We start from the raw sequence: 12,521 nt of genomic DNA on the forward strand, positions 1-12,521 counted from the left end.
TGCCTGCATTGCCACTGCTGCCTGCATTGCCACTGCTGCCTGCATTGCCACTGCTGCCTGCATTGCCACTGCTGCCTGCATTGCCACTGCTGCCTGCATTGCCACTGCTGCCTGCATTGCCACTGCTGCCTGCATTGCCACTGCTGCCTGCATTGCCACTGCTGCCTGCATTGCCACTGCTGCCTGCATTGCCACTGCTGCCTGCATTGCCACTGCTGCCTGCATTGCCACTGCTGCCTGCATTGCCACTGCTGCCTGCATTGCCACTGCTGCCTGCATTGCCACTGCTGCCTGCATTGCCACTGCTGCCTGCATTGCCACTGCTGCCTGCATTGCCACTGCTGCCTGCATTGCCACTGCTGCCTGCATTGCCACTGCTGCCTGCATTGCCACTGCTGCCTGCATTGCCACTGCTGCCTGCATTGCCACTGCTGCCTGCATTGCCACTGCTGCCTGCATTGCCACTGCTGCCTGCATTGCCACTGCTGCCTGCATTGCCACTGCTGCCTGCATTGCCACTGCTGCCTGCATTGCCACTGCTGCCTGCATTGCCACTGCTGCCTGCATTGCCACTGCTGCCTGCATTGCCACTGCTGCCTGCATTGCCACTGCTGCCTGCATTGCCACTGCTGCCTGCATTGCCACTGCTGCCTGCATTGCCACTGCTGCCTGCATTGCCACTGCTGCCTGCATTGCCACTGCTGCCTGCATTGCCACTGCTGCCTGCATTGCCACTGCTGCCTGCATTGCCACTGCTGCCTGCATTGCCACTGCTGCCTGCATTGCCACTGCTGCCTGCATTGCCACTGCTGCCTGCATTGCCACTGCTGCCTGCATTGCCACTGCTGCCTGCATTGCCACTGCTGCCTGCATTGCCACTGCTGCCTGCATTGCCACTGCTGCCTGCATTGCCACTGCTGCCTGCATTGCCACTGCTGCCTGCATTGCCACTGCTGCCTGCATTGCCACTGCTGCCTGCATTGCCACTGCTGCCTGCATTGCCACTGCTGCCTGCATTGCCACTGCTGCCTGCATTGCCACTGCTGCCTGCATTGCCACTGCTGCCTGCATTGCCACTGCTGCCTGCATTGCCACTGCTGCCTGCATTGCCACTGCTGCCTGCATTGCCACTGCTGCCTGCATTGCCACTGCTGCCTGCATTGCCACTGCTGCCTGCATTGCCACTGCTGCCTGCATTGCCACTGCTGCCTGCATTGCCACTGCTGCCTGCATTGCCACTGCTGCCTGCATTGCCACTGCTGCCTGCATTGCCACTGCTGCCTGCATTGCCACTGCTGCCTGCATTGCCACTGCTGCCTGCATTGCCACTGCTGCCTGCATTGCCACTGCTGCCTGCATTGCCACTGCTGCCTGCATTGCCACTGCTGCCTGCATTGCCACTGCTGCCTGCATTGCCACTGCTGCCTGCATTGCCACTGCTGCCTGCATTGCCACTGCTGCCTGCATTGCCACTGCTGCCTGCATTGCCACTGCTGCCTGCATTGCCACTGCTGCCTGCATTGCCACTGCTGCCTGCATTGCCACTGCTGCCTGCATTGCCACTGCTGCCTGCATTGCCACTGCTGCCTGCATTGCCACTGCTGCCTGCATTGCCACTGCTGCCTGCATTGCCACTGCTGCCTGCATTGCCACTGCTGCCTGCATTGCCACTGCTGCCTGCATTGCCACTGCTGCCTGCATTGCCACTGCTGCCTGCATTGCCACTGCTGCCTGCATTGCCACTGCTGCCTGCATTGCCACTGCTGCCTGCATTGCCACTGCTGCCTGCATTGCCACTGCTGCCTGCATTGCCACTGCTGCCTGCATTGCCACTGCTGCCTGCATTGCCGCTCCTCGAGGCGGGGCCATGCTGCAGAGGGGGCGTCATGGAGGCAGACGGTGACGTCGCGGGTGAATCAGCGGTGGAAGTGATAAGCATTGTGGGTCGAGCGGTCTGCGCAGGCGTGGTCCTGACGGCGGCCCTGTACCTGCTGCGTGCACTGTGTCAAAGCATGGCCTGGAAGTGTGGCGGAGACAGCCAAGCGGAGCTCGTCAACAATTTGCGCAGTGAGTGCTGGCGGGTGGGGCAGGGCAGGGCAGGACACCGCCTCTTCCTTTCCTGAACCCCGGGGTGCATGGTCAGAGGCCGGCTGTGGTGGCAGCCCAAACCTGGGTCGAAAAGGGTTCTGCCGCCTGCCCGGTAGAAAGGGGTGTGGCGGCGTTTCCTTACCCGCCGGGGATTGGGCTGCTGAGGGGAAGCTATGCCACCACACCCAGTCTCTGATTGGCCTTTGGGGGCCCGGGTCGCCTTTCGAGATTGGGTTGGGGCAGAGTCGGTGTGACGGGAGCAGCGGGGGGTCGAGAGAACGACGCAGACGTTCTGGAGAAACCCAACCGGTCCCGCCGCACCCAGAGGACTTCGCTTCATACCTGACGAAGAACCCAGCCCTGAAACGTTCGCCTCTGGGCTTGGCGGCACCGGCCGGGTTTCTCCAGCCCGGTTGGATACCGCGGCCGGAGCAGCTGTCGCCAAAATTGGCTCTCTCCAGCGAAGTCCGTGGACAGAAATGGGCAGTTCACCATCTGCAGGCTGCTGGAAACACCCCGAGGTCGGGCGGGGCGGCCTCCTGATTTAATTCCAAGATCTTCACAATTGGATCACGCTCATGGCCGAGCTGTGGGGTTGACGCGGTGGACTGCGACGTGGTCGTTCTTTTTTTAGTGATGTCTTGTGAACTCGTGGTGCAGTGAGACGAGACGAGTCCAGAATCTGTTGGTGACTGTCGTGTCAGCGCAACCTCAACTCCCTCTGTTCCCTAGTAGGTGATAACGATTCTCCTTTGCACTTGTCAGCCACCCACAACTGCGTAATCCATTCCAGGCATACAGACATGAAGCACTAACCATATCTGGCGTGGGTACCACTACTGATGCAAGCTTTCAGAACCAAATTAATTCCTGATCTGTTATAATTGGATTTAAACTTGGGCACCTTGAGCTTTAGCTGGGCCCTTATTCATCCATTCATAATTATGTTATCAATTCTGGATTTTTTTCCTGCACAATAAAGGTGAATATTTTTCATGATCTTGGTTTATGTTCATACAAATAGAAGCTTGTGCTTGATTTGCAGATATTGATCGTTATAGAGAATTAATATGGGAAGTGGTATTTGGATAAAACAAAATCAGCCATGGTGGAAAAGGTGAAGGAGCGAAAGAGTCTGCAAGGGACACGTGTGACTGCAGATGCTTGAATTTGGAACAAAAAAATCTGCTGGAGGAACTTGTAGTTGAACAACCTTAGAGGTGAAAAAAAAGTGGTCGATGTTTCCAGCTGGTGGCCTTTGATGTTTTTCTCCCACTGATGATGCTCAGCTAGCTGAGTTTCTCTGGCAGGTTGATTTCTTTTGCTAAAGGGTTGTTTTATATTTTGTATTGTATATAAATGTCTCTTTAAAAGGGAGAGATTGTGGGGGTTCAGAGTAAGTCACTTCAGAGTAACAAAATGCATCTCATTTAAAATGCAAGAGCTTTGCTGAACCTAGACTTTCAGGCACCAGTGATTTTTGTAAAGACAAGGGAACTGCTTTGGAAAGAATTTCAAAAGCAGGTGCAAATGGAAAAGTCTGGGCTCAAGTGCTGACAAAGATCTTTCAAGGATTAGGTTTGGAGCCTTGGAAGGGGTTCTGGTTTTTACAAGCAGAGAGAGAAGTCAGTTCTACAGTGGCTTTTGAGGCTGCAAGCTGGCAGGTTTGTTGAAACACCATTTTGAAAACTGATTTGAGTTCAGATTTCAGCCTGTTGAAAATTCTTGTAGTCCTGACAAGAGGAAATGGCTGGCTTGAGTGTTTCTCCTGAAATAAGGGAAACAAGAGGAACTCTGTGGTGACCTGGAAGAAGAGGTTATCACATGGAAAACCCACGATGGGGCAAGTTTCTTCGGCAGGACACTGATGTGACTGATGGATGAAATTAGTTTGTGTCCAATGAGCAAAAACTCTCTCTGAAATCAACAAGAACCTTCCTGAGTGGTAACCATTTATCTTTAAGCACCAGAGCCTGGTGAAAATTCATAAATATTAATTCTGTGCACAGTATCAGAATTGCCTCATGCTGGTGAACTTCGAGAAGCAAAGAACCTTTCTGAATATATACACATTATATGTGTGCTTAGAATTAGAAAGGGGTTAAATTGGATTAAGTTAATAGTAATATGTTAAAGCTTGATCCTGTTTCTATGTTTAAAGAAAATTAAAAGCAACTTTTGTTTAATTAACCATTTGTCTTGGTGAATTTCTATCATTGCTGGGTTTTAGGGTCCTCTGGGCTCGTAACATTGGACGTCCCATTCAATGAATGAGATGTTTGATTGTGAATTAGTAGTTGATGAGGGCTTGTGGAGTATCCTAAATTGTGAAAATGTACTGAGAAGGAATGTGTCGGTGACTAGTTTTGAATTCAGTTATAAAGACTCATGTTGACTGTGATGAAAATTTGATCAAGTCCCAAAACTACATGAACAGCTTTATTTCACAGTGATATTTTGCAGGAGGATATTTGCTTTTTTTCCCAGAAGCCAAGGAATGCGAAGAACAGGGATTTGCTAAAAGATGTGTTCTGAAGTGACTTCTGAATGAAAGCTGAGCATTTAAATAATATTTTTCTTAATCTCAATCTCAGTGCTTTGCAATCAGTGGAGTACTATATAGAAACATAAGAGATTTTTGTAAACATTGAATTCTCTGTATTGTGGTAATAGTTTGACCATCTTTTGGTGGTGTTCGAGCAGTATAATTGAGCAACATCCTGGCATGTGCTCCCCTGTTGTTTTCAAACTAGTGGTGGATGATCTTTTTGACCCAAGTGGAATGGCAGTTAGAAATCTTGGTTCAACCTCTCCTTCAAAAGACATCTCTGACAGTGTAACTCTCTCTTGCTACATCATTGGATTGTCAGTGTAGACAGAGTGTTCAACCTTGTTAGTTGGGCAAGAATCGTGACATATCCGAAGATCCGATTAAATAGTGTGAAAGATAAAAATGCTTTCCAAGACTATGACCTAGTTGCAGTGGGTCTAGCTGACCCACATAGTGGTTTAAATATTCTAATGTTGCAATGGGAGTACAACCTTCCTCGACATAAAACTGATGGGAAATGGGATTATGCAAAAGTGATGTCGTAATAATTGAATTAGAGGAAACTGGTTTTTCTAATGGTTAATTCTAGCATTTTGTGAACATGTCACACAGCATTTTAATGCATATTTTTTATTGATATAAAATATTTTTGATTCTGTTTCAAAGTTGAAGTCTTTACCCATCCTTTGGATATCTTCTGTCTATCAGCGGCACAATATTTTTTAGATTTTTACCACTTTGGGAGGGGGAAAAAAAACAAATTATGAGCAAGGATCCACTGAAATCTGGGTTGAAATTGGTTTATTTTAAAATATTCCAAGGGACAATGATGGGTCCTTGAACCACAACAACAATCTTACCCTCAACATCACTTAGTCCAAGGAGAACATTGCCTATAATCTATTCTGGTACCAAAAAAAGTATGGCTGTATGACTGTGGTACCTGTAACTGAATATTTAATATCCATTTGTCTTTAATATTTATTGTCCCTTTCTGTGCAGTAATGAAATGCATACTATTGAGTATTTTTTTTGAACAGCGTACTAGTTTGGCTGCAGCAAGTCAGGTGTTTCAGTGCATATACACATTGTACTTTAAACTCTTCATTATATTTTTCATTATTGCACAGCCAGACTGGATATATTCATTCGCCACATTAACTACAAAATTAATTATTCAACTCTGTTTTAGGATTAAAAAAAAAACTCATCTACTTAGCATTAACTATACCACAAGGTTGAGCAAAGCACTTTTGTCTTATTCGGATGAAAGATGGGCTGAGATTTGGAAATTTGATTCAAAATTCACGGGCTTTTAATGATGGTTAGGTTTAGTTTTACAAATTATTTGTCCTGGGACATATTTTGCCTGCGGAAATTGAGTGAAATGGCACTTCTTGCTGAAAATGTATTTTGTTCATTTGTTCTTATTTGCATTAAATGCATGGTGTATTTTGAAATTCAATCCATGTCTAAATTAAAAACTGATATCCTTGATCGTCACTACTCTTGACACGACTTGCTTCGATGTTTGCTGTTCCTGTGTTAACTCCTTAGTTCAAGTTTGCACTAAGGACATTTGAACTAGGCTGTTAAGCGTGTCTGGATTGGATGTTTATTTCCCATTGAAAGTACAGTGACTGATTCTTGTATCAATATTATGGATTTGAATGAAATGTTTTCTATGGATGTGGAAACCTCCTGCTGGTGCTTTTCCAGGAAAATCCTGAAAATCTGGACATGCTGGAGGCTAGTGGATTGCACAAAAGTGCTGGAGAAACTCAGCATCCACAGGAAGTAAAAAGCAGTTGATATTTCAGGGCTGAGCCCTTCTTCAGCTATGCCAAAAGTCAGGCAGATGTCTAAATAAGATTAGGGAAAGAGGAGGAACACAGGCAAAAAGGTAAGAGGTAATCGATGGATTCAGTTGGTCAGGTAGTAGAGGAAGAAGCTGAGAAGTGACATGGAGAGAGGGCAGAGGACTTGGAAAGATAGCTCTCTAATAGAAAGGAAGGGAAGGGGTGGAGAGCATGGGAAAGGGAGGGATGAGGGGAAGAGACTGTGGGAGAGGGTTAATGGAAATTAGAGATCCATATTGATATTGACTGGTTGGAGGATGCCAAGATGGAAGGTGGTGTTCATTCAATTTGTGGGTGGCCTCGGTTGGACAGTTCTTGAGTCTGTGGACAGACACGCCAGTGTGGAATTGATGGCCACTGGGAGGTGGTTGCTGTTGCAGCAAACAGAGCGAAGGTGCGAAAGTAAATAAACAAATCTTCAGGTCAGTACAGTCCTTTGGCCCACAGTATTGTACTGACTCTTAACAACTACTTGGACTGCATAAGCCTTCATTTTCCTCAATTCCATGTACATATCTAATGGCCTTTTAAAAGATCCTGTTGTACCTGCTTCTACTATCATTCCCAGCTCTGTATGCCATGCACCCTCCATTCTCTTGAGTGGAAAAACTTATTTCCACACCCCTGTACTTCCAAGCACGATAAAACTGTGCCTCCTCATGTTCGCCATTTCAGCCCTTGAAAAAGGCCAGTGGTCATCCACATGATCAAGGCCTCTTACATTCTTGTGCCCCTCCATCTGTTCACTCCTCAATCTCCGTGGCTGCAGGGAGTAAAGACGAGTTTACTCAACCTATCCTCATGAGGCATGTTCTGCAATCTAGGCAGCATCCTTTTAAATCTCATCTGCACCATCTCCTTTGTATCCATATCCTTGTAGAAAGGTGACCAGAACAGAACACAGTATTCAAAATGGGGTCAAACAAAGGTCTTGTTTATTATCTTGTTGCTCTTGAACTTGATTCAATAATTAATGAAGGCCAACACGCCATATGCCTTGTTAACAACACTTTCAACTTGGGCAGCAGCTTGAGGGTCCTCTTGATGTGGATCACAAGGTCACTGTCCATACTGTTGAGAGTCCTCCCTTTAACATTGTATTCTGCCTTCAAATTTGACTTGCCAAAATGAACCACTTCACACTTCTCTGGGTTAAACTCCATCTGCCACTTCTCAGCCCAGCTCTACATCCTATCATGTCCTGCTGTCACCTCTGGCATCCTCCCAGACTATACACATTACCAACCTTTGTTGTCTGCAAACGTACTAACCCACTTACTATTCCACTTCCTCAGACAGGTCATTTAAAAAAAAATTAAGGATTTTCAATCAACATGGAGTTACAAAACAAACAAAATAAAAGAAACATCACAGATATGTACAATAAAATACCAGAACCAAACTATTTGTTGATATCCAAACAGGGAAGAATGAGCACATTATCACAATTATCAAATTCTGCACTATTGTTTATAAATACAAAATTGAACACTGTGCCGATCCTTAAAAAAAAACTGGGAAACAAAAAAGAGACCCCTCCCTCCCCAAAGGAAAAAAGAAAGGGTAATACTCCCATATGATGTGACAAAATCATCTGTTTTCCAAAAGCCTTAATTATATTCAGGTGATTCATTGAGAGCTTGCTTCCTCCCTTAAGGGATAAATATCTTGACATAGACATTGCTAGGGATACTGGAGATGGTGGTATTGGAGACCGGAGGGGGAAATCATCAAAGGTTAACCCCCCGTACATCTTAAATACGGGTTCTATATTATTTTTTTTAAAGTAACTATTTCTGTGGCTGTAAGTAATCTTCTCCAGGTGAACACAACTATGCATTTCTGACTTCCAGTGGGTCAGGCTTAGTTGGGAATCAGATTTCCAAGTAATGGCTATGTATTTCCTGGCCACCGCTAAAGCAAGTTTAACAAATTTCAAGTGATGTTTCGACATCCTCACTTTTGATCTAATTTCCCCAATTTATATATAAAAAAAAATGTTGGTATCGAATTCCGGTAATTTGTTCCAGGAGATACCCCAAATCTTTTTAGAGGAGTATCATCTTAGGGCATGACCAGGTCGAATGCAAAAAAAGGTCCCTATATCTTGACCACATTGAAAATATAAATTGGATAATTCAGATTTTAATTTATTTTTGCAGAGAAAGGTACAACTGATTGGGGGGAAAAAAATTATTTTGCACCAGCTTATACCTTACATTAATTCAGACCAGCAAAATGGATCAATTTCTATACCAAAATCTGATACCCATCTCTCTTGACTTATCTAGCTCTTGTTTAGGGGCTTCTGCCTGAAATAAGGAATACATTTTTGAAATAAATTTCTTTGTGTTTCCCTTTTTGAACCAGAGTCTTTATTTCAGTACATTGTGGAAGGTCATTGCTTGACCTAATTTATCCCTTAAATAAGATTTTAACTGAAGAAAGCTGAAAAAGGATGTATTTAAAACTCTATATTTATTCTGGATTTGTTCAAATGTCATAAATTGACCCTGCTCAAAACAATCTTCAATATATTTGATCCCACTCTGAGACCAAGTTTCTAGAATTTTATTCTAGAATTGTTCACGGAATTAATTTATTTTGATCAAGGCGTGCTTTGTGTGAGAGCCACCCCCCCCCCCCCCCCCCACCAAACCCAACATCAATTTGACCATTGAGTTTATTCAAAATTACAATCTGTTTTAGTAAGGGACTTCCTTTGGACCAGATCATAATGTAGAATTCCATTAAAATATAACATCCTCTGCTATTATCACCAACCTTATGCAGTTCCAGTTTTCCCAAGAAGACTAGTCTCCTCCGTCAGAGGGAGGTGATGAACTTCAATAATATTTCCAGGTAATTTATAAAGGACTGGTCATAGAACAGATTCCTGCAGAAAATCACTGACTTCTGTGCAGAATATGATCCTGCCGCACCTGTATAAAGTACTGGTGTAACGGCATCTGGAGTACTGCGTACAGTTCTGATTTCCTTACTTGAGGAGGGATGTATTGGCTTTGGAGGTGGTGCAGAGGAGGTTCAGCAGGTTGATTCTGGGGATGAAGGGGTTTGCATATGATGAGAGATTGAGTTGTCTGGGACGACTTGCTAGAATTTAGAAGAATGAGTGAGATCTTGTAGAAACTTTTAAAAGGCATGGATAAAATTGAGGCAGGAAAGTTATTTCCATTGGTAGGGAGACCAGAACTAGGGGACATAAGCTTAAGATTTAGGTTAGTAAATTTAGGACAGAGGTAGGAGGAATGGCTTTTTCCAGAGGGTGGATAATCTGTGAAATTCACAGCCCATTGAAGCAGTGGAAGCTATCGAGGCAAGTTTGGAGAGATTTTTACATTGTAAGGGAATTAAGGAATATGTGGGAAAGGCAAGTAGGTGGAGATGAGCTGATCAGCCATGATCATATTGCATGACAGAGCAGGCTTGATGGGTCAGATGGTCTGCTCCTACTCTTATTTCTTATGTTCTTGAGCTCTTATCTACAACCACCCTTTGCCTTCCCTGGGTAAACCAATTCTGTATCTGCAAAACAAGGCCTCCATAGATTCCATGTCTCCTAAATTAGTTTTGCATGGGAAATCTTATCAAATGCCTCACTGAAATCCATCTACGGCTCCACCTTCATTAATGTGCTGTGTTATATCCTCAGAATTCAATCAGGCTCATGGTCATGATCTTTCCTGACAAAGGAATCCATAATCTGATTATGCCTTTCCAAATGCTTTTAAATCCTCTCAGGATTTTCTTCAACAGCTTGTCTACCACTGGTATATAATTTACTGTTTTTTCTCTACTTGCTTTCTGGAATAGGGGGCCAATATTTGCAACCCTCTAATCTTTTGGTACTTCTCATGTCCCCAGTGAAGATGTTCGGCAATGGTTCAGCAATCTCCTCCCTCACTTCCCATAGTAGTCTTATTTAACTTGTTTAACTTGGCTTTTCAAAGCTCCAATGTGTCAATGTGCTCAAGCAATTTAGTCCTTCCAAAGTCATCTTCACAATTGCCAAATTCCTTTTCTCTGGTGAATACAGAAGCAAAGTATCAATTAAGGTCATCTGCTTTCTCCTCTGACCATGCATTTTCACTATCGCCACTGATGGGTCCAATCCTCACATGACTCATCCTTTTCTTCTTGTTGAATGCCTTGGTTGGTGGGGGGCGGGGTGGGTGTTGTTCGGATTCGTTTTAGTCCCACAGGTTAAGAACCAGACCAAAGTTGAGGTACAAAGCACATGTTTATTTTGGGGGTGCAAATTGAACAACTGGGTCAATATGCTAGGTAAACCTCTACACATACATAAACACATAGACAATATGCAAGGGATAAATATACACTTCAGAAAACGAGGGAGGAACTGACAGAAGACTGGGGGAAATTACATGGACGTGCATATTCAACAATCAGGATCAAGGTGATGCTACATGTCTCCAGCCCTTGACCGGTACGGTCACAGCTCTTGCTACCTGACCTCTGGACACACCCCAACCCTGTGTGAAAGGCATCCAAAGAGACAGAACAAAGGCACATGGTCCTTTATAGTTCTGCAGGCAGTACTGGGGGACCAATCACTCAGGGCAGGTTGGGCCCTGTTGGCTGCTGTGGCCAATGGCTTGAACCCAGTGCAGGGGCTCAGCAGGGGTCAACCGAGGTGATTCACTTGGGCCAATTGGGTGATAATCAGGGCTGAGTCTGGGCAGGCTGCCCGGACTGCAGCACCTGGTGATTCAGGTGTGCCAATGGCAAGGATCACCAGAATGGCTTGGGGTGAGTCTTTGACCTTGATTGGCAGGTAGTGTGTCCTCCAGGTGGTGGACGCTGCCTTTCCATTGCAGGGTGGTTCCTTCAACCTGCTTGCCAAGGCTACCTTATTTCCCCATTTAGCTCTCCCAAGTCCTTTCTTCACCTCTTTCTAGTAATCTTGTAATTCTCTAGAGCTCTATTAGTTCCTATCTTCTTAAACCTCTTGTATTTCTTAATGAGATTTTCTCAATCCCTTGTACACCATGGTCTTTCACCTTGCTATCCTATCCCTGCCTCACTGGAATATACTTTACAGAACGCCATGCAAATATTCTCTGAGCATTTGCTGCATTTCTGCCTTTCACTTCCTGAGTACATTTGTTCCCAATTTATGCTCTCAAACTCCTGCCTAATAGCATCAGATTTTCCCTTCCCCAACGTCTATTTCTTAAATGTTTTCCCAAATTGTCTATTTTTCCAGTCTGTGTCCAGTCTACACAATATAGAAATGGCTGCATGTAGTAAATGACCACAAAAGATTCATAACTGAAATGTGGCCTCACTTGAAAGGTTTGTTTTGAGGCCCCGAATGTGGTAAAGGTTGTGTAGGTGCAAGTGCAGCACTTTTTGTAGTTGGGGCGTTTTGAAGGGAGCAATACTAATGAAAAGTGGAGAGGAAAATTTGTATGGTAATACGATTGCTGAAGGTAGTGGAAATTGACAACATTGTTTGATATGGAGACTTGTGGGGTGGGAGATGAGGACAAGGGGAGCCCACCCCTCAGGGAGGAGCCCACCCCTCAGGGAGGAGCCCACCCCTCAGGGAGGAGCCCACCCCTCAGGGAGGAGCCCACCCCTCAGGGAGGAGCCCACCCCTCAGGGAGGAGCCCACCCCTCAGGGAGGAGCCCACCCCTCAGGGAGGAGCCCACCCCTCAGGGAGGAGCCCACCCCTCAGGGAGGAGCCCACCCCTCAGGGAGGAGCCCACCCCTCAGGGAGGAGCCCACCCCTCAGGGAGGAGCCCACCCCTCAGGGAGGAGCCCACCCCTCAGGGAGGAGCCCACCCCTCAGGGAGGAGCCCACCCCTCAGGGAGGAGCCCACCCCTCAGGGAGGAGCCCACCCCTCAGGGAGGAGCCCACCCCTCAGGGAGGAGCCCACCCCTCAGGGAGGAGCCCACCCCTCAGGGAGGAGCCCACCCCTCAGGGAGGAGCCCACCCCTCAGGGAGGAGCCCGAGCCCGAGCAGATGTGTGTGAAA

General features: G+C 46.0%; 1 protein-coding gene across 1 annotated transcript in view; it reads left to right on the top strand.

Moving 5' to 3' along the window:
* Positions 1-1,886: 1,886 nt before the first annotated feature.
* Positions 1,887-12,521, top strand: part of pcmt (protein-L-isoaspartate (D-aspartate) O-methyltransferase) — a 59,259-nt gene continuing 48,624 nt past the window's right edge. The window contains exon 1 of the mRNA XM_069932237.1: positions 1,887-2,067. Within this exon, the coding sequence (XP_069788338.1) occupies positions 1,887-2,067 (181 nt within the window). The remainder of the gene's footprint in view (positions 2,068-12,521) is intronic.

The sequence above is a fragment of the Narcine bancroftii genome, chromosome 4 (assembly GCF_036971445.1).
Source record: "Narcine bancroftii isolate sNarBan1 chromosome 4, sNarBan1.hap1, whole genome shotgun sequence".
In the NCBI taxonomy this organism is placed as follows: Eukaryota; Metazoa; Chordata; class Chondrichthyes; order Torpediniformes; family Narcinidae; genus Narcine; species Narcine bancroftii.